The 26,821-nt window shown below is 42.5% G+C and overlaps 1 protein-coding gene across 4 annotated transcripts in view; it reads right to left on the bottom strand.

Annotated features, from left to right (window-relative positions):
- MCC (MCC regulator of Wnt signaling pathway) overlaps nucleotides 1-26,821 on the bottom strand; it is a 366,135-nt gene that overhangs the window by 8,906 nt on the left and 330,408 nt on the right. For 3 of the 4 annotated variants that reach the window (XM_075601553.1, XM_075601572.1, XM_075601582.1), the window contains 4 exons: nucleotides 18,843-19,077; nucleotides 9,325-9,531; nucleotides 6,816-6,907; nucleotides 1,215-1,337 (listed from right to left, as the gene is read on the bottom strand). In XM_075601553.1, the coding sequence (XP_075457668.1) occupies nucleotides 1,215-1,337; nucleotides 6,816-6,907; nucleotides 9,325-9,531; nucleotides 18,843-19,077 (657 nt within the window). The remainder of the gene's footprint in view (nucleotides 1-1,214; nucleotides 1,338-6,815; nucleotides 6,908-9,324; nucleotides 9,532-18,842; nucleotides 19,078-26,821) is intronic. The other variant, XM_075601563.1, reaches the window with a different exon arrangement.

Below are 26,821 nucleotides of genomic sequence, written 5' to 3'. Positions count from 1 at the left end.
TTAGTATGATTTTGTTGTTGTCTTTCAAGTTTCTCATACATATTCTAAAAATGACCGTAACATCTCACGGAAAGGATTGACAGATTGATAGCTATTTCACATCTCATAATAGTTATTATATTTTGTTTTCACATCTCATAATAGTTATTATATTTTGTTTAACTGAAACTTCTTTGCTGGCACCTATAGAGTTTTGATAGGAACAATCCTTTGTGTTGTAACAAAAGTCCATAACGGAAGTGTCGTCACTACTGGCAGAAGAGGCCATCAGTGGGGGGAGAGAGAGGAAAGACACTGACTGATACACACACACTCACATATACACACTGACAAACACACACGCTGACTGACACATACATATATACACACACACACTGACTGACGCACACACACACACACACCGACATACATATACATGCACACACACATACACACACAGCAGGAGCGAAAAGTCAAATGTTTTACTTCAAGTAGTGCTGGAGAATCGATTTTGCACTGGGAGTGAATGGTAGAGGAATTCTGACCATTGTGTATAAAAACAGCCACTTCTAATATTCTGTTGTGCACATTTTATAACCACTTTCTTCAATGCCAGACTGATGTATCTACACTTGGCTGCACCACTGTAAGTGTGCAGTCATGCATAAGAGGCTGTTGTGTCTTGCAGACCCTAGCATGAAGTGGTACTAAGCCATAAAACTCCCTACAGCCCATTCCTTAACATGTCTTATCACTGCTTAGCAAATACAACCATGAGTGCTTTGTTTAGAAGACAGCAAATAATAAACATGATCACTTTCTCACCCACAGAACCCATGCTACAGTAGGATATTCACATCTTTGGTGTTTGTTTCAAAGCCGAATATTTATAAAATGTAATGTATGTTGATATTCATGCCCACGTTAAACAAACATGACAAGGCTCTCGCATGGCACTGCACTCTTATTTCAAGTACTGTACCAACATTTTATTCTAACACAACACAATCGGCCGCAAAAGAGGGGTTTGCTGCACTTTCACTGGTGATGGTGACATCGCCACACAGGAAGAGGGAATAAAGCTTCTTTACATAGCACACACAAAGAATAGCATACTAAAAGCATATTGTGATTTTATAATAAAAGTGTTCACGGGTAACAAGAACTGATGACATGAGAGAAGAATGAATGGTGAATCGGAGTGCAGGAGAAATGAACCAGCACAAACGGTTTACCTGTTTGCTCTCTTCAAGTCATTGACAAACTCTGCTGATTGCTGGTGTCTGACCTCACTGCTCTTTGTGAGTCTCTCTAAGGCGCTCACTAATTCCTGAGCTCGGGACTTCAGCTTCTTCTCCCTGTGACATGAAACAAAAAGAGCGTATCAGTAATTGGGCTGAGGTTGTGAACAGCCGGGTTGTGTGTTTCCTGAAAACAGCATATATCACAAATACAGAGAAGGGGCCTCGTGGTAAAGGCATTGCCTTAAAAGTGTACACAGACAAAGACACAGTGCCTGCTCCTTTATTTGCACACTAAATAAATACAACAAGAGACAGGGGGTGCCCAATGCTACATCCCATTGACAAAACATATATGATGAAAAGTATAAAGTAAAATACTTCAATAATAATAATAATATTAAATACTTGGTTATTTGGTTAACCCTTTGGCCAAAGCGTCATAAGCCTGCATACCAACGTATAAATACAAAATAAATAAATACAAGGCTGGACAGCTCTATATAAAAGTAAATCACTACGTCCACAAAAAACAAACCTCTAACATGAGAGAGACACGCAGAAAACGTCTGGTTAAAAATCACACTAACAATTTGTTGTTTTCTTTGTTTAACCCGGTACATATTGTACACAGGCACACTTCACACACTACATTGCTGGCCTTTCTGCAGTGATGGAGTTATGTCAAACAAAGTTTTCCTGAGTTTATATACAAATGAGTTGGGTATACCAGCATATTTTCCAGTAGTTTCCCTTAATGGCTATAATCTATAGCAGGGGTGCGCAATCTTTTTCCCCTGCGCCCCCCCTGCCGGCTCAACCCCGCTCCTCGCCTTGGCTCCGGCGGTCTGACGTCACGTGGCCATGGCAACGCATGGCCAGAAGCCGGCTGAGCCAGGGTAAGTGAAGTTACAGAGGCCTTCGCCACTCCCCCCGGCATCCAATTGAATTGCCTTCGGGAAGCGCGCAGGGCCTCTGTAACTGCCACACCCCCTGCAGAGAATCTCGCACCCCTGATCTATAGGATGTCAGCTTTCAGAACAACTCAAAAACACTGTATGGGCAATTGTTGTACTTTGAGAAAAAGCATACTTCACTTTCTCACCAGTAGGTGGCAGTGTTTCCTTATTAATCTCAACTGTGCCGGAAAAAAATATTTAAAGAAAGTATATATATATATATATATATATATATATATATATATATATATATATATTTTTTTTTTTAAACTAAATTAAAGCTATTATCTAGAGCTGAACCTCGCTATCTTTAGCTTCAGGAATCCTCATGTCCCGAGATACCTATTGTTTTAATTGGATGTGTTTCAACTGCAATTCAGGTCAATCAAAATAGCCCCAAATCCTGATAATGTGATATTCAGCATCAAAGGAGTTACCAGGCTGGTGACAAAAAACACAAAGATGGATCAACGATTCTCTGCAAGAAGAAGTATGCACACACACCTCTCCAAATCTAAATATAGAGAGAGAGAGAGGTGTGTGTGTGTGTGTGTGTGTGTGTGTGTGTGTGTGTGTGTGTGTGTGTGTGTGTGTGTGTGTGTGTGTGTGTGTGTGTGTGTGTGTGTGTGTGTGTGTGTGTGTGTGTGTGTGTGTGTGTGTGTGTGTGTGTATCGATATATAAAAAAATATTCCTTAATTCACAGAAATGTTAATTCTGCATAGATTCTTAAAAACAAAATCATATATTATTCAAATCAGTTCACAGCATAAAGCATACCATACAACTTTAGATAAAAAGCAGAAAAGTACACGAAGGTTACATGGTTTTGGAAACTCACTATAGCAACCATTTACAAACTCACATCCCCTTCCTCTTCTGAAACAGGCTCTGGCCCTTTTTGAACCCTGCCCTCTCTCTAGCAGTGCACCAATTGTATCTAGTGACTGTCTGGTCACATGATCTTCCCCACAGAACGTTGCATCTTTGGTCCTCTTCTGCTGCACTGACAGACATTTAGTAAACCCCTGAGCCGAATCTTCGCCGATCGATTATAGGAGAAGAGATCGATTGGCAACTTAGCTAATTGCTTATATTAAAGGAAAATAAAATAATAAAAATAACAAACGGCAGCTTGGACTGCTGCTTTATGGTGCGGGGGTTTGCTGCTTTAAGTGTGCACAAATATTCACATCAATATTTAGCCAAAACAGAAACTAGTGGAGGATTTCACGGCACAATATATCAGCGTAATGAAATTCATTCATGTGCTGCGTGGAGCTGTCGCTTTTTCTGATGGAAATCTGCTCATGTCTAAGATGCACTTGGCATCCCAGACTGGCCTTCATTTGCAGTAATTGCATAGGTTGGCCAGAGCCCTCGGTGAACAAGCAGCCAACTGTTCCAGCGACAGGCAAACCCTACCAAGCTTCTACACGCAAAGCCCAGCTTACATGCTCAAAATATTGCATATCATCTACATGTCACTGTATTTCATTTCCCATTGTACCAAGTTGTGCAATATATTATTGCCTTTTAAATAAGACATTTTCTGTTGTATCCTCTCACTTTCACTTGTATTTTCTACGTTTCTTTTTCATGCATTAGCACCCGAACAGATTTCCGCTTCTATTTTTTTTAAATGCAACTAAAATTGAGGATGGCAGGAATTCCCGCTCAGCCATGTAATTATTCTGAAAAATATGTGATCTAGGCTTTTTTTTTGATGATTGCAAGACATCATGTTTTCCTATTTTTAGAGTGCTTAGATTTGCCGTGGGTGTCTTCGTACGAATATTATAAGGGAAGCCCTTCAAAGAAAATACAGTAACACACTCTGAAGGACGCTAGCAGTGAAGGGGTTAAAAACCAGTATGATAAAATGCAGGGAAAGATATTGAAGACGGAGACTCGGAGTATAACTAAGTGAGAAGACCGGAAGGAAATCCAGAAGCAGGAAGAAACTGGAGAGCACAGCAGCACCCAAAAAAAAAAATCTGGGGCTTAGGCAGTAAGTATGATTTCAAAATAACTTTTATTCTTAGGCAGACATCATGGTGGTAACAAGCAACCTCCAACGCGTTTCGCGCTGAAAAACATTTTCTTTTATATATTCACCCATATATATTCATATAGGGTGAGTGTTGTTTTCACTTCCAAGGGGACCCTCAAGGGCTACAATGCACAGCGGTACTGAAGCACCCTGTGCAAAGTACAGGCCTGCAACAGTTCGTACACAGAGCTCCCACGGTGTGCCAGCACCATCACAAAGGCAATATACACAGGGTTGGGTGGCTAACGCATCAATGACACTGACTTACATCTGTGTAGCGCTATTGGGAACTGTATTTGATTATATGTTATATGTGGTGATCTTCTGCTGAGGATCACAAGTTGCCCCAGCTATGAAGGGAACAGGCTGATGATAGTATGCCCATTGCCTCACAGCTCTGCACAGTGTGCTGTCTCTCAGCCCCTCCATGAAGTTCCCACTCAGCAGTCTTTATCCTGCCCAAGTCCCTGAAAGCCTCCCGCAGACACAGTGCATACCCCCTCATGCTCTTTCCATCATACTGCTCATGGCAGTAGAAGGCAGCTCTGGGTTGGATCAGTGGCCTAATCTCCCCATACAGGGGCTGGAGATGCGGTAGCACCTGTCTGTGGGTCTCTCTCTCTCCACATGGGGCAGCACCAGGATCCCTGCAAACTTCTCTCTGCAGGAACATAAGTACACATCTCCCTACAGGGGCTCTGGGACCCGGGATATATGCGGAGCATCCTCTGCAGATCATCCTCTCACTCATCAGCTAGAGGATGACCCCGAGAATTTGTGGAGTGTTGGGATAACAAGCCCTAATCTACAGACCTGATCTCCATACTGTCTGCTCCTCTATGGCTGCCCTAAGCTCAACCCTGTTCAACTAGTGCCAAATGTAACAAGTATATGGCCGAGAAACTACCCATAGCTACAGAACAAAATAAATACCTACAGAAAATAAATATATACATGTATCACTAATGCACACACAACTGAAGTTCCTAACACTAACCCTATACCCTTATCACTAACACTTATTTTACAAGCTAACTCTATTACTAACTAACCCTGTCTCTCTCTTTCTCGGACATTAACCATTTCAATTCAACTGTTTCATCATGAAGAGCTTGTCATTAATACTTGTGATGTCACACAGAGCAAGTCCTCCTTTCTTAGGCCTGGGACAGTGTAGTGAAGAGCGCTGGGCAGCGCTGACGCTCATGCTCTCCTGCTCAAGCAGGAGATTTTTCGTGTCCCTGCATGAGCGTCAGCGAGCGCGCTTGTGTGCCGGGTGGGAGGCGGGGCTAGGCGCCACGTCGCCGACGTCACCCACTGCCATTGGCTTCTGGCAGTCACGTGACCGGCCCTGCGCGGCAAAATTTAAACTTGCCTGTCTCCTGCATTTCCACACGCCTCCGCACGCCTGCAGAAGCGTGCAGAAGCGCCGTCTAAAGCCGCACTGATAGGGATAATGTTTCCCCTCAGCGCGCCTCAGCACAGTCTTTTTGACCATGTCCGAGGCCTTACATTGGCGGGGCAACATGTATGAGAAATCAGGAATCAAGAATTAATGTATAATGTACAATTATCTTGTAATCCATGAACTGCTTAAGAGGTATGGTACAAAGCAGTGGCATCATTGTTACTGACGGTTTCTGTACATAACTGAAATATTACATGTGTTGTGTGTGTAAATGAATGTGCAAGCTGAGCTGCCTCGGAACTGATGGTAAATATAGCATCTTAAAGATCTACTTTGTCTGAAAGGCTTGTGTGTTTTCATGACGACTGTTTCAGGAACCGAGTGTTCAATGTGTGAAATGATTATGTGTGAGGGGAAGAAATAAGAAAGTGCTTTGACAGTGCAGAATATTTTAAATGGCACAGATACCACCAACCGAGAAGTGAGGGGAGGAAAATATATTTATTGGTGCGCTGCATAAGGATCTTTTCAATATGCTGTGAAACGCGTCTCCCGGGGCAAGAAAGAGTTCCATTTATTTGAATGGGGTTTAAATCTTCCCAAGCACAGGAAAGATGGCATCCAGAATACGGAATAGGGACCTCAGTACAGTATCGCGATACACTTCCTCCATCTTGGAGACTAAAGTAGAGAAAAGTGGGCAAGGCTTTGATGTTGGAGAAGGCATGCTGGTGACATCATCACAATGTTATTACATCATGAGATCCATTGAAACATCTCCTCCATCTGACTTGCCAACGTCCCACCGAGTAGCGCTAATCTAACAGATGTTCTCATTTCACTTGAGAGCAACATTTCTTTTCTTCTCATTGCATTATCTCACACAAATAGTAGAACATAATATCTCATGAAAGGATGCTTTCTGATTACTCTATCTTTCTTGTGTTATCAGATTACTCAGCTGTCTCCAAAACATGCCCTGTTCAGCACACAAGAGCGCTGAAATCAAAGCTTCTAATCAAAGCACAACAAAAAGAATGTTTGTCCACTTAAAGATGCCAAAGAATAAAATTAAAAAAATGTTTAAAAAGTACATTTATAGTTCTAAAAAAGAAGTTTAGGCAGTGAAAAGATTCCGCTTATGAAAGAAATGGGTCCGAGTCTGGTTTCTGCTCACCTTCTGAGTGCACTGGTTAGTTCTGTAGCGAGTTCACTGTCATTGTAGGTTCTCAGATCCGACAAAGTCAATGCTGATCCTTCTGTGGAATCCTAAGGGACAAAACACAATTCAGTTGCACGGCAATAAATCATGTTTAAAAAAAAAAAAAAGCCACCAGATCATTTCCATAATGCAATAGACATTCATATATAATAAAACATCCTAGATATCAAAAGTAGGAGTGTCAGAATTATCAACCAGTAATGGGAAGGCCTCAGCAGTTAATGGTGCATATTACTGTACATTTCATTTCAAGTAAAGCTCCACCCCAACACGGTAAAATGACCTTAGAACTCAGAAATAAGAAAGGGAAGTTTTGAACGCAATTACTTTTTAGCACATTCAGTGCGGGAGTTGTCTGCAATTCATTTTGAAACTGAAACCCTTAACTAGAAAACACCAGATTTGAAGCATTTTGTTTAGTCTTGTGACTTTGGAACATATTTAGGAGAAACGCTTTGCTTGTATGGGTACGTAGCTCTACATTGATGTATGCCACCAATACACGTGGGTACCATCTGTAATACGATGCAGTGGCTTCTAATTCTGCTTTTTGGTGCATGGTCTATAAAACATGAGCACATAAATTACACATTAAATGCCATGCAAGTTCTCTTTTCAAAAGGACCAGAGATCTTAAAGCTGCAATTCAAGCTGTCGTTTAAAAAAAAAAAAAAAAAAGTTAATATTTTTTTATGCAATATGTGCATCAATACAATCTACACATTGACAAGTGATTAGCTAAGTTGCTGATTGATCCGTTCTCCTGTAATCGATCGCTGAAGATTCGGCTCGGGGGGTCATTAAATGCATCGTGGGTCGCACTGACAACCAAAGTTCTGTGAGGAAGATCATGTGACCAGGCAGGCACTAGATTCGATTGGTTCACAGCTAGAGAGGGCAGGGCTCAAAAAGGTGATGCTGTATCAGAAGGGGAGGGGGATGTGACTTTGAAGATGGTTGTTATAGGAACAAAAATGCTTGTTACATTAGAATACATGAAAAATGTCTTAAACATGTATTTTTTTTTTTTTTTTTTTTTTTAATGCTAGAAGTATTTTCTCACAGTACAGAACTGATTTATTAAAAACAAAAACAAAAAAAAAAAAAAAAAAACATACACACCACGTAGGATATTGCTTGAACTGCAGCTTTAACCAGGTTGCACAATGTGGGGAATAATTCACAAAATAAACGATCCTAACTCCCTCAATGAGATCTAGACTCCCTGCTTCAAAGTCAGAGCCACTGTTTTCAGTCAGTCCCTTTACTCACTGAGCCAGTCCTTCATGGGTTAAGGCTAGGGCAGTGGTGCTCAACTCCAGTCCTCAATCCCCCCCACATATCCCCTCAACAGGTCAGGTTTTCAGGATATCCCAGCTTCAGCACAGGTGGCTCAATGAGAGGCTCAGTCGATTGAGCCATCTATCCTGAAGCAGCGACTAATTCAGCCACCTGTGCTGAAGCAGGGACTGATGGATGGGAACGGCGAGGTCCTCCAGAGCAGGACCGTACTGTTTTCAGCTTTGAGGACTCCCTGGTTCCTGAGACACTTATCGGTCATGTTCACAGGTTCATATCTGTGGGAAAAGAAATGGCTGGCAAATCTCCGGGGCCAAGCCACATCACCACCGGAGGCCCCTTACCATTGGGACGGCCTTTCAAATCTCAAGAAAAACCAGCAAGTAATACCGGTAACTTCTCCAGTAAGTATCAATATGCCCCAATGTTCCCATTCAGAACACGTTGCAATATAAAGCAAAACTAAGCACTTCCAACAGTTTGAAGCCGTTACCCGAAAAAACACAGACACCCAAAAGAGTCCGGTGTCAGCATTGAGTACAGAACGACAATCTGTATTGCAAACGTGCCCACCAAGCTACACTACATTGTGAAGAAGTCGAGGAGTACGGAGAATAAAACCACAGGGATTTAAACTCCCACAATGCTCATTTAAATTGCTAACCATCCATGTGGCTGCGTTTCTCACTGTTTTCCATGGATGGATTTTAACGATTTGCTCAAAATCCTTACATGTGTATGAAATCTACGGATTTGTTTGCCATCGAATTACTCGCTAAGTTCTCTCCCAGATGTCAGCGACATCTGTAGATAATCTGCAGGGATACAAGTGCATACATTTGTCCCATTGTGTTTGCAATTGGATATATTCCTCCATCTGCGTTTTTGTTGTTGACGTTAAAACGGAACCGAGGATGCGTGCACTTGGGATTCTGGGTCCTAAAACGGGAGAATCCCCCATTCTATAGCGGAGTGCCAAACCTGCGTGGCTTTAAGAAAATTATTTTATTACCCTGGTCCGCAGATGTGGAAATGAGATTGTAAGCTTTTCACAGAACAGATGAATTAGTGTTGGGCGCTATGTAAAAATAAAATGTTTATATTGCATGGATGACCTGATGTGAGCTCTGCCATGTGATTAGTGAAATATTTCGTCACTCCCAACCTTGCCCAGCTTGTCCTTGCTGCTGCTGCTGGTTGAGCTTAGAGACCTCATTCTCTGCTCCTTCTGCTCCTCCACTTCGGACTTGAGGTGCTCAATGTGCACCAGGTATGCCTGTTCCTGAGCGTCGCGGGTGCTGAGCTTCAGCTCCAGTGCTTTCTTCTCCTTCTCTATCAGGTACAACTGGGCCTTGAGCTCAGCCATTTCCTCCTATCACAGAAGGACACACGTGAGACGCGCCGGGCATCGTTAATTCACGCCAGTAAACAACGGCACACGGGAGCACTAACTGCACATGCTAGAGTCTCTTGGAAATAATATATATAACGATTACGAATCTATCTCTACAGTGATCTATACTAAACCCCAAATAATTATTACTCTGAAAGAAAAACTACCGCCTCTTTTTACATTATAAATATAGTAACTAAAAATAGCGCTTCTAATGCAGCCAGGGATTCTGGGTAATGACAAGCAAATAAGCACACTGTCACTTTTTACTTCTGATCCATTTTAACATGGACCCCTATAAGCGTATGCCTCCTGCATTACACAGCTTTTCAGCACAGTCTGGGTTAAAGAAGTGCACAGCCAGTAAACCTACTCACAGACAGCTATTTCGACTATTTCAGTCTCACCAGTGTGAGGTTAGTTGCCGACTATGCAAAGTGAACCTGGTATGTGGGTTTTAGCCAGACATTCAAAAAGTTATGTTGGGTAAAAAAGTGTCAGAAATCCTCCACCGTACAGTAAATAAAAATATCACTTGTGGTGCAGCATTTGCATGTCTCAGATAGGCCTGCAACCCTGTCGTTCCTCATTCTCGCTTAGCAAACAGTGCGTCCACTACCGCCAAGGATTCTGGGTAATGACATGAGCACAGTGTGTCACCCCTTACTTCTTACCCATTTTAACATTTATATTTGGGAAATGTATGTTTTATTTATATAGACATATGTAAAAACATCTGGTAGTTTTTCCTTTAGAGTAGAGTAATAATTAATCAAATACAGGTCACTATAGAGATTTATTTTGGAAGTATTTCTTTAATACTGTATGTGTCAGTGACTGTTGACAATAATACTGTTATATCTATGCCTTCATGAGAGAGAGAAGAGAGAGAGGGACAGAGTGAGAGAGAGGGAGAGAGAAGAGAGTGAGAAGAGAGAGAGAGAGAAGAGAGAGAGAGAGAAGAGAGAAGAAAGAGATAGAGAGAGAAGAGAGGGAGAGAGAGAAGAGAGAGAGTGAGAAAAGAGAGAGAGATGGAGAGAGAAAAAAAAAGAGAGAGGGGAGAGAGAGAGCGAGCATGTCCCCTGGCTATTGTCATGGTGCCAGTCACAGGATACCTTTTGGACCTTCAACTAAAAGGCTAAGAAACATGTAAACAAATGTTAAACAATGCAAGTAAGGATGTAAAGTATCTAAGCATATCCTCCAATATACCATGCTAAGTGGCTCTGCTGCTTTAACAATGCAAATACTTCACTTTTATTTCCAAAACCATTCACTGCAGCTGGATCAATGTTTCTGTAGCAGTTGTGATCATCCGGGCTCGCGGACATAACCGCTTTTAAAGCATTGTCTGAGTCTTTATTTTCTTTTTCTGTTTTATATATGCCGAATTAAATGCCAGCCTCGGAGGGCGAAGCAAAGGCATTTATTAAATGCTATTCAATAAATATCAATTGCAACATATGCCAAAAAACGAAAGGCCTACTGGAGAAGAAAGGCTCGCTAAACAAATGAGACAAACAGCTGTGTTTAGGAAACATCACAGCTGCCGTAAATGTGCAGTGGTTGTTACAGAGACGGAGTGGAATACAACACATTGCAATGCATTGTGGCCTCAATGAGCGCTGCAAGGGTTAAAAAAACTATCCAGGATTAAGATATTACCGTGCACCCCACAACTGGAACAGTCTACCGGAGACTCTCTTAGCCGCCACCAGTCTAAGTTCTTTCAAAACTAACGCTGTCTCACATTTTAATCAGGTCTGTGAACTGTTATATACGCCTAATATATATATTATCTTTAACTGTGCATGCAATGTCTTGTATATAATGTATAACCTTACTTATGTAACCATGTATCTGTCATCATAACTGTGTCCAGGACATACTTGAAAACGAGAGGTAACGCTCAATGTATTACTTCCTGGTAAAACATTTTTTATAAATAAATAAAAAGTGTGTAATCTGTAGCCAAACAATGTCACAGTCAAACATATTTCCACAGTCATTTCTGAAACCCACTGAACTCCCTGCCCTTGAAGTCTTCATATACACAAGTGAAGTGTGACAAGAAGAGAAAAGCAACGTTGCTCTAAAGAGAAGGTGTCTCCGGGCGACGTGGACTGGATCCAAGAGATGGTTTCATACTTATTGGTGCTGGGATTGGCGAGACTAAAATGTCAACCGCCAAGTAAATTCTGCAGTCAAGTTAATCCGTAGGGTCGATGGCCATGGTATATAATATGTACTCCTTACTGTACTTCCAGTGCCATCTGCACTATTGATTGGCTCATGTTGCTGCCAGCCATCTTTAATGATGGTGAGTGCACTATAGATAAATGTTGAAATATTCCTCTATGCCTACATGCTGACATCTGTAAAAAGGGAGGTCAGCAGGGGATGAAAATGTTCAGAGCAATCTTCAGGATGCACACAATATCCTTTCGACATTCTCTAATCTTTTTTATCCTCAACCAGCTTCAATTGTAACTACAGTACTGCTAGAGTCTTAAACAAAGAAGTGACAGGTTGAGAATGATGGTTTACAATTCAAGTAAAGATAAGGAGTGGAGCCAGTGGTCAACATTTCAAACTAGTGCTACTGTGCTCTAAGTTAGGAGATTTCAACTTATTTCAAGGTATTAGAGCAGTACAATAATGTTTATTACATGGTTATTATATTACAATTGAAAGGAAATCTACGTTTAACCCGTTTACAGAAACATAAATGCCGGCACTAAGTTCCAGTTGGTTCCAACACGCTATCCCTGATCATAACACCGCAATGTGTTTCTGCGAGGAACCATTATTTTATTCAATGCGTAATTATTTCGAAGAAGCAGGAAAAGTCACTTTGACTATAATAACTAAAATAACTACAAGCAATCCAAGACTAATTAAATCCAAGACCAATTAAATCCGGAGCATGGGTGATTAATTTACAAATGTTTTTAATTCACATAAGCTATTTTTAATGCTTTAATACCGCTCCAAGAGAACGTGAAGTGTAGAACAAGGTTGAGGATGAACAGCAAGATGATTAACTAGGAAATCTCTAGACAGAAAAATATTGACAGATGTTAAGAGACCTTTCCTAAACTCTTCCCAGTAACACTGAGCCTACAGCAGCGCAGGGTCCACAGTGCACAGGAAGCTTGTAATGTCTGAGACCACGTCTCCTGCACTACACAGTTGTATGAAGAGGCACATTTGTCTTGACATGCTTTACTAAAAGAACATTTCTTACAATGCAATTGCCCAAAATGAATGCATTCAATCATGCAGCAGTTTCTCCAATGTGTTTAATATGTATTTACGTTATTTCATATTGTGACTATCTCGGCTCTCCCGCAGGCTTTATAAATAAAACACCCATACCACAGAAGGACTAGAATGAAACAGTGCTGTTTCGGGCCCTGTGTAAGGTACTAGGGCATTTGCAAACTGCTTGTTGATTAGATATGTTTTGACAATCACTATGAAATGTTTTGGCAAGGAAACCAGAGGAAATGCCTTTTTTTAATGTGTGCTGGAAAGCCCTTTAAACTTAAAAGCAAATGTCCTAAAAGTACGCCTCTATAATCCTAATATTGAGGAGTGCTGTTTGTAGCTGTATTTTGTGTTTGCCCCGAATTAAGAAGCTTGGGTATATAGCGTCATATCTGTAATCATTCTGCAAAGGTTTTACCTTTATGTGGATTGATTTCCAAAAGTGGTGATGAATTTAAGAACAATCTGGGTCATTTGGGTGACAGTGATCATAACATGGTCTCATAAAATAAATTATCAAAAACCATGTTACTTGGGTTCAACAAAGACTTTAGACTTTAGAAAGGCAGATCTACAAAGAATAAATTGGGGTGTTTTTTGCAGGGAAAATGTGAAAGATAAATGGGCAGTCTTTAAAACATTGTTAGAAAAGCACACTTATCAGTATAAACCCTTGGGTAATAAATATAAAAGAAACAATTTTAAATCAATGTGCTAAATAAACAGATAGGGAAGGAAATGGAAAAGAAGAGGCAGGCGTTTAGATTCTTTAAGTCAGAACGGACGGAGGCGTCGTATAAAGAATGTAACAAAAATTGCAAAAGGGCAATCAAATTAGCAAAAATGGATAATGAAAAAATGAAAAAAGGATTGAAATAGAAAGAACAACCCTAAAAAAATCTTTAAGTACCTTAATAACAACAAAAAAATAAGAAAAGAAAATATAGGACCCTTTCAGTGTGAGATGGGCAGGCAAAATTAAAGGAAATAAGGCATCTGGCCCCGATGGCATACATCCAAGAGTTCTTAAGGAGTTAAGTTCAGTAATATGAAAAAGGGTGGTGTGGAAAAAGCGCTTAAAATAAATTAATTGGTAGTGAGACCTATTTAGGAATATTAACCCCTAATGTGGGCTAGGCTGCCTGGCACAAAACTGATTGACACAATCAGGATAAACAGTATAAACAAAAAAGGAAAAACCGGCGCCTTACAAGTCCATATATGTGAATCTTTAAAGTCCAATTACGGTGAGAAGTGTCCAGGGGAAGTGACGCGCAAGCGCACGAAACGCGTAGGGTCAAAGTTCAAAGCTATACTTGACGGGACTGACGTGAGCAGCGCGACAGGCTTGTATCTCACGACCAAGCAGGAAAAGGCTTCTACCTAAAGGCTTCTACCTCCCCCTAGTGTCGGAGCATCCGTCCTAGGCATGCGGGACAGCACGGGAGTGCATCTACAAACACTCCAGTGTACCGGAGGACAAGCTGACACCTCCCTGCGGTTGAATACTTGTGCCTGTATACGTCATCCATCTTGTGAGTAGGGTCCTGGTTTTAACACACCGGACCAGCGATCTCACTGTCACCCGTACTTTAGCAATGTTATTGTTTTTTATTGTATTAAATTAGCTTTTTTATAATTTCAGCCTTGCTATCATCTGTCTTATCTGTCAGTGTTTTATGTGGTTTTGTCTGTCTTGTTAGTCATCTGTCAGTATCTATTGTATGTAGTGTCAGTTTTACGTGATTTTGCCAGCATTATTGCACTATGATTTTTTTCTGTGTTTGATCCACATATCACGGAACGCACGGCCATATCATCACTCAATCACTTGGAAGCACAGGATTAGAAGAGTTCTGGACACTTCTCACCATAATTGGACTTTAAAGATTCACATATATGGACTTGTAAGGCGCCGGTTTTTCCTTTTTTGTTTACGTTCAGTAACAGCCAAACCATTACATTTAATATTCAAGGAATCCATTTCCACAGGCTCAGTACCACAAGATTGGAGTAAAGCAGATGTGGTGCCTATATTTAAAAAGGGAGCTAGATCACAAACGGAAAATTACAGACCTGCAAACCTGACATCAATAATGGGGAAGCTACTTGATGGTTTAGTACGTGATAATATTCAGGATTACCTAATGGAAAACAAAATAATTACTAATAGTCAGCATGGATTTAGGAAGGATAGATCATGCCAAACTAACCTCATTAGTTTCTTTGAGGAGGTAAGTAGGAATTTAGACCAGGGTAATGCAGTTGTTTTGTGGTCTGCTTAGATTTTGCAAAGGCTTTTAATACGGTTCCACAAAAGAGGTTGGTGTACAAAATAAAGCATATTGGACTCGGTAAAGATATTTGCACCTGGATTGAAAACTGGTTGAAGGACAGACAACAGAGAGTTGTAATAAATGGAACATTTTCAGATTGGACTAAAGTCTTGAGTGGAGTACCTCAAGAATCGGTACTGGGACCCCTGCTTTTTAACTTGCTTATGAATGAACTTGAGGTTGGCATAGAGAGCAAAGTCACCATATTTGCTGATGACACTAAATTGTGTAAGCTAGTAGAATCAGAGCAGGATGTAATATCTCTCCAGAAGGACTTGAATAGACTGGATTCTTGGGCAGGTGAGGTTTAATACAGATAAATGTAAGTTTATGCATTTGGGAAACAAAAATAAACGGGCAACTTACAAATTAAATGGGGTTAAATTAGGAGAATCCTTGATGGAGAAGGATTTGGGAGTGATTGTATACAGCAGGCTTAGCAATAGTGCCCAAAGTCATGCAGTAGCTGCAAAGGCAAACAAGATCTTATCTTGCATTAAACGGTCAATGGATAGAAGGCAAGTAAACATAATTTTTCCCCTTTATAAAGCATTTGTAAGACTACACCTTCAACATGGAGTACAATTTTGGGCTGCACTCTATATAAAAGACATTATGGAACTAAAGAGAGTGCAGAGAAGAGCCACCAAATTAATAAAGGGGATCTATAATCTGATTTATGAGGAGAGGCTAGCTAAATTAGATTTGTTTAAATTAGAAGAGGCGTCTAAGAGGGGATACGATAACTATACAAATATATTCAGGGATATATTCAGGAGCTCTCAAAAGAACTATTTCATCCCAAGGGAAGTACAAAGGACTCGGGAGCATCCATTTAGGTTGGAGGAAAGGAGATTTCACCAGCAACAAAGGAAAGGGTTCTTTACATTAAGGGCAGTTAAAATGTGGTATTCATTACCCATGGAGACTGTGATGGCAGATACAATAGATTTGTTCAAAAAAGGTTGGACATCTTTTTAGAAAGGAAAGGTATACAGGGATATACCAAATAAGTAAACATGGGAAGGATGTTGATCCAGGGAGTAATCCAATTGCCATTATTTGGAGTCAGGAAGGAATTTATTTTTCCCCTTAGGAGACATCATTAGATGATGTGTCACTGGGGTTTTTGTTTGCCTTCCTCTGGATCAATATACTGTAAGTGCAGATATAGGATAAAGTATCTGTTGTCTAAATTTAGCATAGGTTGAAATTGATGGATGCACGTCTTTTTTTCAAACTCATCTACTATGTAACTATGTAATTATTCCACTGGCGAAACAGCACAGCAGAAGCTGCCTTGCAGCAGGGATACTTCTAAATAATGCCGTGTTACTGCCTCACACAGTCAGCAGTCACATTTGCATCGGGGATATGGTGTCGTAACTGACAAATAGATCCTCTCTCTAGAGCTTTGAGTTTCCAGTAAGATGTGACAGTCCATCATCATATTGATTGAGCAGCTTAATGCAGCATTGTGAGTTTTCAATAACGCGATGAGAGAGCACGCTCATACATAAAATACACTAAGTCTATGTATATATAAATACGATAGGAGCTATGTATCAAGCTCCTGAAGTGTGCATGGACAACACTTTATTATTATTTTGTGTCTATGTGTCAAATGGAAGAGACATATTAATCATGTCTTGTATTTGACACAGATTTATTAGCCAGACTAGTATTCTTCACTTCAATACTGGCAGAGAGTTTGGATACAGAAGGGAGAGAAATGATACCAAGAGATGCTGGAATGGATTTATCCCATTATGTGTGTATGTACAGTATGTATGTGTGTCTATTTACAGTATATAGCTCCATTAATTTACATAGCGCTTCACAGCAGTAATACATGTGACAATCATATAAATAACACACAAAGGGGTGATGTGCTTCATACATAAAATTAACATTTAGGAAAAGAAGTCCCTGCTCCGAAGAGCTTACAATCTAATTGGTTGGTAGAAAGAACGTACAGAGACAGTAGGAGGGCGTTCTGGTAAGTGCATCTGCAGGGGGCCAAGGTTAATGTATGATGTGTTAATTATCAGCCATGGAGCTACTCATATGCTTCTTTAAGTAGGGTGTGTTTTAAGGTTGGTCTTAAAGGTGGATAGAGAGGGTGCTAGTCGGATATTGAGGGGAAGGGCATTCCAGAGGTGCGGGGCAGTCAGTGAGAAAGGTTTAAGGCGGGAGAGGGCTTTAGATACAAAAATGGGTAGAGCGAAGAAATCCTTGAGCAGAACGCAAGAGTCAGGATGCTGCATAGCGAGAAATTAGGACTGAGATGTAGGGAGGAGCAGAAGAGTGTAAAGCTTTAAAAGTGAGGAGGAGAATTGAGTGTGTGATACTGGATTTGATAGGAAGCCAGGAGAGGGATTTCAGCAGGAAAGATGCCGATACAGATTTAGGAAAGAGCAGAGTGATTCTGGCAGCAGCATTTAGGATAGGTTGTAGGGGAGAGGCAGGAATGTCAGACAGCAGGAGGTTACAGTAGTGGAGACGGAAGAAAATGAGTGTCTGTGTCAGAGTTTTTGCAGTCGAGCAACAGAGGAAAGGGCGTATAGTGATAATATTGCCGAGGAAAAAACAACAGTTTTTTTGCTACCTTTTGCATGCGAGAAGAGAATGTGAGAGAGGAGTCGAGTGTGACCCCTAGGCAGCGTGCTTGGTCTACTGGCTGAATGTTAGTACTTCCAACAGTACTGTGGAAGGCGGTAGTAGGGCCAGGTGTGGGAGGAAGTATGAGGAGCTCTGTTTTTGCCATGTTAAGTTAAAGTCGGCAGAGGGCCATCCAGGATGATATAGCAGAGAGATAGTCAGAAACTTTAGACTGTACACCAGGTGTAAAGTCAGGGGTTGAAAGGTAAATTTGTGTGTCATCAGCATAGATGTGATATTTGAACCCAAGAGATGTGATTAGGTCACCTAGAGAGAGTGTGTAAATAGAAAAGAGAAGGAATCCAAGGACAGAGCCCTGGGGTACCCGCACAGAGAGATCAAAAGAGGAGGAGGAGGTGTTAGTAGAAGAGACACTGAAAGTACAATGGGAGAGATAAGAGGAGATCCAGGATATAGCTTTGTTATGAATGCCAAGAGTATAGCAAATGTGAAGGAGAAGAGGGTAGTCCACAGTATCCAATGCTGCAGAGAGGTCGAGGAATATGAGCAGAGTGTAAAGTGTGTCAAGTAGTTCTGTCAGTAATAATACCTCCTATTGCTAAATGTAACTGCTCCTCATATCTCACAATGATACAAGCCAGGCAAAATCTCTCAACACAGACACAAAGAGTTGTATGCTTAAAACGCAGCACTTTACTGCAGAACGATACACATTAAATAGACCAATATCAGGGGAAAGGGTAGAGGAATAACCAGGACTTCTGACACCAACTTTAATGAAAAATAACTGCCCTCTCAAATGACAAAAAACGTAGAACTAAATAAAACATATTACAAATCATTGATATAATGGGAGAATTTGAAAGTGAAGCGGATTATCTTAATTCTTTCATTTGTACTCTGGTTTAAGCCCCTTAATTGCAGAAAAGCAGTTAAGTGTAATGTCGTTATGAAATATGACAGTATGAGTTGGTTGCATTAGTATGGACCACCGAACAGTTATCTGATGATAATGAGCACCACTCATCAGAATTAAAAGCATAGCAGTGCTATCAGTTTTACCTTCATGGCCATAAGCTCTTGCATTAGGACGGCGTTCTCCAGATCTAGCCTCTGGCTGTCTCCACGTGGCTTGACATCATAGCTCAGAGGATCGATATGGATGCTCTCCAGTTCCAGCATGGTAAGTTTGACGGCTGCCCGGTCATTCTTTAGCTGCTGGATGTAATCCTTCAGCCTCTGCTCATCTTCTTTGGTGAACTCTGTATCACAGCTACTGGCTGTTGAGCTGGTGGTACTGGAAGAGTAGATGGAAAAAAAGTTAGAGTTGAAATCTTGCTTTATCTTGGTGCCCCTGCCCCGACAACCAACACACTGAAAGACAGATGGAGAAAGCATTTCAATGAGCTAAAAGAGCAGCAGAATATGACATGATGGGAGAGCTTGAAAAATACATATTTGTGTGCTACAGATTTTTAAGTGGAAATCCAATATACCTGTTAAAAACAATTTTACGTGAGGGAGGGGGCAAGGTAGTAAACATAGTGGGAACAATAAGGTGGAGGTAAAGAGAAAGGGAAGAGGGGACAACGACCACGACAAGGATATTCGCCATAAGCATTACAGACATCTTGACATTACAGATTGTAATGATATAATGCAGAGCACAATAACTTTCAGCGTACAGCGTACAACACACACACACACACACACACACACACACACACACACAGTTAGCAGGGCAGTTGGCACTCTGATTGAAATAATCAATAGAACTGGTGCATGTCACATATAGATAGTATAGGTATACGATACCGAAGGTGAGACCGGGAATCATGAGACAGCACACAATGTAAGGTGTCAAATAGTATATTTGAAAGCAGGCACCGACGTTTCAGTCCTAAAATATACACATATACACACACCCCTTTCAAAGATATTGAAACCGTATCTCCCATCTTTGATCTCTATCTATTTATCCAAGGGTCCCACATTCTGTGGAACTTTTTAGGGTAGTGTTTTAAGAACGAAGTTAGCTAAGGCCCCGCTCCCAGAGTCAGCGCACCCGCACTGCTGACAGGCGGTGCGCTGAGATACACAGACCGCGATATGCGGTCTGTAGGGAGCGGGAGGTGGGCGGGAGTGGGAGGCTTGACAGGGAGGGGGGGCGTGGCTTGAGCGGAGGGACCCGCTACTCTCCCCCCCCTCCCTCCACGGACTCGGGCTGGAGCTGGAGCTGCTGAGGGTAACTTTAAACACACACACGCAGGCACTCATACACACACACACACACACACACACAGGCAGGCACTCACGCACTCGGGCACACACATACACACACAGACAGGCACGCACGCACTCAGACACACAGACAGGCACTCACCTGCTTTCACTCCACACTCCTCCCCGCTCCCCGAAGCCTCTCCTCCTCCCGCAGCCTCCCCTCCCCATTGGCTCACAGCCACACCGCGTGACGCGTCAACGCTAGGAAACACCATTCTCTTGTGTCTCCTAGCGGCTGACGCGCCACAGCGTGTAGTCAGCTGTGCCGCCAGGGGGGACCGGGACTGGCTCGCGAGGATTCCCCTGCTGGTGGGGAACTCGCGACATGGCCGCCCGCGCCAACGAGCGCAGCGGGACCGAGGCCTAAGTCTCTTCCCTTAACATAAATTCTTCTATCCTCATAATGACAGTATTTTGTGAGGGAATTAACTTTTTCCTGCAGGCGGCTGTAAACAAAGCATGTGGCTGCTGCGAGAATGTGAGCTATTAGTTTCTTTTGACATTGGGTCAATGTTCTCTATTGGTTTTGAAAGAACCACACAAATGGTGTCTATAGTTTGCCCTTTTACAATGAAGTATGTAACTGGGATGAAAAACATCGTTTTCTGTTTTGGAGAACTTGTGATTTACTTCAACACTTGGCAACTGAGCCCCGATCACTGAAAGTTCGGAGATTTGTTACACCCTTTCCTCAAATACATACGACTCAGTGATCAACATTAAATATGCATATTTGGTAATATTTCTCTAATTAGTGAGCTTTTCACACTACAAATACACTTATTTTAGATTGTGAAAAAAAACATTGAAACGGTAGTGGATGTGTTCGCTTGTTGAGCATTTTTAATTTGTTGCAGTTTGAGCACAGCGCTAAGTGGCCTGTCCATCTAACTAGAACGTTTGGGTGCTGCGCATGGACAGATGTACAGCGCAGAGCAGCATCAGCAGCATCCTTCTGCTCAGAACGCACAATGGCAGCACACAGAGAGGCCAGCAAACTGCAGCAGCAAATGTAAACGTCTTAAAAAAGCAGGAACTTCAAAGTAACACTTCATGAAAATATAACAAATGGCACGAAATATCGCTGCAAAACAACAAATACTGTATGAGAACAAATGTCAGCAAATAATAATAATAATAATAATAACTTTGCAGCGCTTTGCATTCATTTCTGTTGCATAAGGCTAGGTCCCCGGTACATGCTGCAGCTCGCACTATGGCAGGCGCTGCAGGGACAAGAACCGCCCCTCAATGGGGCTGGGCCCAGTACCTGCCTTGGCTGCCGCGTTGCGCGAGCAGATTTGACTTAAGACAGAAAAACTGTGTTCAGGACTTGCTGGCCACCCCCCCCCGCCCCCTGTCTTATCCCCTGCAGCTCACCGCAGACCCCGGAGCACAGCTGCATGAGCCGCCAGCCTGGTAGGCGCAACTACAGCGCCGACACCGGGGCCTCAGCCTAAGGCTAAGGCCCCGCTCCCAGAGTCAGCGCGCCCGCACTGCAGACAGGCGGGGCGCTGACATACACAGACCGCGATATGCCTCCCCTCCTCCCCCTATTGGCTCACAGCCACACCACGTGACGCGTCAACGCTAGGGATCACCATTTTCTTGTGTCTCCTAGCGGCTGACGCGCCACAGCGTGTAGTGCTCTGTGCCGCCAGGGGGGACCGGGACCGGCTCCGCAGGATTCCCCTGCTGGTGGGGAACTCGCGACATGGCCGCCCGCGCCACCGAGCGCAGCGGGACCGAGGCCTTAGAAGGAGAAAAAAAAAATCGGGGAAGAAACCATAGTGAGTTTTGTTAAAGGGCAGCCTCAAAAACAAATGTGTGTTTCAAAACTGAATATGACGGGAGAATTCTCCAGGCACTCTTCTTAAAATATAGAACCAAGATATACACTTCAATTACCGGTGCTCACTATGTCAATAGGGCTTCAATGTAAGGCCCCAATAACAGACTGATGAAGGAATACAAACTAACAGCCCCATAGACTTCATAGCAGGTTATTTATATAGCCAAATGTCTAACGTTTCGGCTACTTGATAAAGTCTGCGTTACGCCGCTGAAACATTGGAGTCTTGGTTAAATAACCTGTTATGTAGTCTGTGGGGCTGTTACGTTATATTTCTTCTGAACTGAATCTCAAAATGCACATTGAGGATAATATCCTGGTTACAGGCCCCCAGGAGTCGTCTTACTCTCTGTGCTATACAAGACACGAGTGGCCTCGCTGAGACAGCAATGGCTTTGGAGTGGCAGACAGTTCCATGTGACATCACAAAGAGTCCCCTATGCCCCGTATACAGCAGATCCTCTAAAATTGGGCACGTGAAAATAGGTGCACTTTATTTGCCATTGCAGGATAGAGGAGCTTCCAAGCAAGTGATATCTCCTAAGGAGACTCTGTAACACACACAATTTACTATATGCTAGGATCATATTAATATAATGTATATGTTTGGATGTATTTATATATTCTTACGCATGCGCACACGTACCAGAAGTAGAATTAAATCCCCCCTAACCAGCCGATCGGTAATTTTTCTGGTTGTTTTAATTAGCTGAAGGTTCAGAGCTTCAACCATCAGCAGAAACAGGTACAGCTAAATGTAATAGGTACAGGACATAAGAAGCACATACAGTACCTGCTAAATACAGTAGATACAGTTGGAGGGCATGCTACAGCTACATTACATTGCAATTATATTGGGGTAGGTTCCCATTGATCTTGCAAAAGCTGTAGTGCGGTATATGAAGAAAATTATTACAACATGACATGAAACTCATTGATGCTGTATTGCAAACTCTGAACTTAAAAGTGAGCACATTTCCAATGGTACATGAGCTGTGGAAACACTTACATGCCCTAATTATTAAAGCCTCCAAAACAAACCGTTCCTACTCGCAGATACCATTTCAGCCCCATGACACGGTGTTGGGAAAACGTAAGCCCTGCTCAACTCCAAGCCGGGCTAAGGGCTCTCAATCTGTCAGTACGGAGAGCCAAGAGAAAAGTACGCAGAGAATATATTTAATGAAAACTCTGGCCACAGAAGAAAACATAATCCCGTACTATGTCATGCAGTACTCTAACTGCCTAACCATTTAGCTGCTGCAGGTGCCAAGCACATAGCAAAGCAATATATTGCTAGCGATTCCTTCAGGAAAGTGGTTAAAGTCCCTATGGGATAAATGCTTTGTCTGCTGGATATTCACTCAGCCTGTACTGTACTTATTCTCCTCTCAAAAACCCAGGCAGAGCTGTAGGCTTGTATCCAGATCTTAATCTTATAGCTCTGTCTGTCTGCTATTGAGTTCAGCTAAAATATGACATTGGTATAAATTCTCTGGCTTCTCTGATCTAAAAGCATTTGCCAAGATGAATTGCAGTTTCAGAAGAGGTTTTAAAAATAGTGCTCTTGACAATACTCAATTCTGGCCATACTTATTCTATTGTGCAGCACGATGTGTGTCACGGAGATACACTTTTCTTGTTGCTGCTCTCTCAAAGTGGGAAAAAAAACAACAACTTTTGGAATGGGAAGTAGCTATTTATTTTCATACATTCCTCTGCAATATATCACAACTACATCACTGTCAGCTGCTAGAGGCCCGTCTCTCCATGAGTTAGATCAGGGGGGCGCAAACTTTTTTCCCTGTGCCCCCCTGACGGCTGTCCCCTCGCTCCCGCGCCCCCCCCCCCAACCCCAACTTACCCGCGCTCCGGCGTAATGACGTCACGTTGCCATAGCAACGTGACGTCACATGACCTCGCAGCGTCATTTTGACGCCGCGTTGCCATGGCGCAGCAGGGAGGAAGCCGCCGGAGCCACGGTAAGTTAGGTTTACAGAGGCCCTGCAGCTCCCCCGGCACTTAATTTAAGTGCCTTCGGGAAGCGCGCGGGGCCTCTGTAAACCCCGCGCCCCCCGTCGGCAGTGTCGCGCCCCCAGCCCCACAGTTTGCGCACCGCTGAGTTAGATCAGTGATTCCCAACCAGGATTCCGTGGAGCTGTCTCAGGGGCTCCTCTTATGGACCCCCTCACCCACCCCAGAGCCCGCTTTTGCTCTCAGGACTGCAGGGTAGGAGCGCGCTCTAGCAGTTTGACCCGGCACTTCCGGTGCCTGCTGCTAGCTAGAGCGAGCGCCTGCCTGCTCTGCCATTCTGGGGAGGGGGCAGATGTGAGATCCAGGGTGGCAGAGAGTGATGTGAAATGCGGATGGGGTGGGTGATGTGAGATGCAAGGGGGGGGGAGTGATGTGAGATGCAGGGGTGGGGGTGATGCAGGGGGTGGGTATATGAGGATGATGGGTTCTGGGGGAGATATGAGGATTACGATGATGAGGGGTGCTGGGGGAGATATGAGGATGATGATGAGGGGTACTGGGGGAGATATGATGATGATGAGGGGTGCTGGGGGAGATATGAGGATGATGATGATTTTACCCATGCGGCCCAAATCTGTTTTCCTTGGAGCAGTTCAGCCCTTCTCACTTTACAAGTTTAATATGTATTGGCGGGGTGGGTTTTTTTGGTATATATTTTGTAGGGGGATTTAGTGAGAGTGGGGTAATTGACAGAAGCTGGCAGCTAATGAGAGGAGAGAGGGGAGGGCGTGAGTGAGGAAAAGAGGGAGTAATAGTGAGACGCAGGGGATAAATACATGCGAGGCGGGAGGGGGCGGATAATAAGTGAGATGGAGGGGAGAGAAATACATGGGTAGAGGGTGTGAAATAGAGGTGGCTCGTGAGGTGTGACATTTTGTGATTTACCCCTGTCGAAGCTAATATGTGTCAGCCATATAGGAGTTCCCCGAGATTTTTTGAAATACTTCAAGGGTTCCACCGAACAAAAAAGGTTGGGAATCCCTGAGTTAGATACATACTGGCCAACACATTACCATTCCTACACCAGTGACAGAGGGAAATCTGCTCATGTCCTGTTAACCTGCATTGACTCAGGGGGACTTTTCATAAAGTTATCATGGAGTCCTTGTGCTTTGGAGGTTGAGCTAACCAGTACGGTAAGGTAGAGGAGGGAGAAGATAGAGAAGGTCACTGTTTTCACTTTAATATAGTGTTAGTGTAGGATGCGAAGTGACTGCACCTACGGTCTACTGGGGTCTGTAAGATCTGAATGAAGGAGACAGCCATGCAACGAGTGTCACTTAATTCCCTGGAGAGATACTGAATATGAACGAGTATGACGGGGATGTGATGGAACGTTTCAAACACATCAAGCAACAACACGCTGGGTGGAAGTGTTTTCTTTGTAAGGGAATACTAAAAGTTATGCACTGGGGACAAGGAGAGAAATCACGTGTTCACTAAAAGTGTAAACAATACATGTATGTCAATCACACTTCACGTGCATACAATGGACACGATGGGTTAACCCTTTTGCTGTCAGAAGGGAAGCGGCTTTCTGGCCCCTCTGGCAGTTAAAGGGTTAAAACAAAAATAAACAGCATTTTTTAGCACAAGTTAGAGACAAGTCTCTGGAGGACTTCTAATCATCTGCTGGTTGAGGGTTAAGTCATCCAGTAACTTGTCTGTCTGGAATACTGACGGATCTCAGTTATCATCCAGGGAGTTCATCACTTTTTGTATTAAGTTGCTTTGTTTTTGAAGCATTAATGAGAGACCACAGGAATTAAAAAAAAAATGGAAAAATCTCTCCTTTGCCATGGAGCAGACCGCATAACATATTAGTGATAAATGTTTGTTTGGTTTTTTTTAAGCTAAAAGGTGTGCAAATCTGATTTACAAAACCTTTCATCTTTGGAAGCGCCACTTATAAAAAAAAGATGCTTTAAAAATGCAATAGTACGGGTCTTGTTCAAACGAGAAAAGGATTGCAAATTCAAATTTACGGGTTGGTACCCACTTTTATGCTTTGGAATTGTCCTAAGACACCACAAGAAAAATAGCTGTATAAAATTGAACATATATATTATATGAAATGTATATGGTTTGAACCATAGGTACAATTTTCAGCTATCAGACAATTCCTGAATGCTGGCATAGCCAAATCCCCTGTGTAAATGGGATAGCGTTTAGAAACTGCAGCCTGCCAACTCAATAATAATTAGCTCAGAAATAGAGATGGCAATAGGGAATTACAGGACATTGGAAAAATATGTTCTGAAAGGAAACAAAGAGGATATGTCTCAAATGTCACAAACCTAAGCACTGCGCTAAAAACAGATACACATTGCGTTATTTTCTCTCTGTGTCACATTCGTGCATCTTTCCTCCGAGTTTAAAGTATTTAAATCCGAAAACATATAACTGTGTCCACGCTACCATAATAAAAAGGCACTTCGATTAGCACCATTTAGTAATCTCTGCCTAAAATCACCTCAGAGCTCACTAATTTATGTATTTGTGAAGCATGGAAAAAATAAAAAAATAAAAATAAGAATGAACACAAAAAGAAATATATAACCCTCCCTGCCCGGCTCTAAAGGAGTTTACATCCAATTGAATATATAAATGGCAGTGCTCAGCCTCTTATGCCTGTTCAGGGTGCTAGGTCTGCGCAGGCTGGGCGTGGATGCATGAGCAGAGGTAATCATTTTTCTGCTAGAGGGATCAGCAATGAACTGCAATGCATCGCAGGCCCCTCCGCCAGCAGTGTGATCCTCCAAACCATCATGAACACTAAAGTGGCCCGTGATATGGAACAAGTTGAGAACTTCCGCTCCACTGCACGTCTCTACCATTTCTGATGAGTTCCATACAACCCCATATCCTTTTT

This window comes from Ascaphus truei, chromosome 1 (genome assembly GCF_040206685.1).
Source record: "Ascaphus truei isolate aAscTru1 chromosome 1, aAscTru1.hap1, whole genome shotgun sequence".
NCBI lineage: Eukaryota > Metazoa > Chordata > Amphibia > Anura > Ascaphidae > Ascaphus > Ascaphus truei.
The sequence above is the reverse complement of the archived record's forward strand: the minus strand, read 5'-3'. Positions and strand labels throughout refer to the sequence as shown.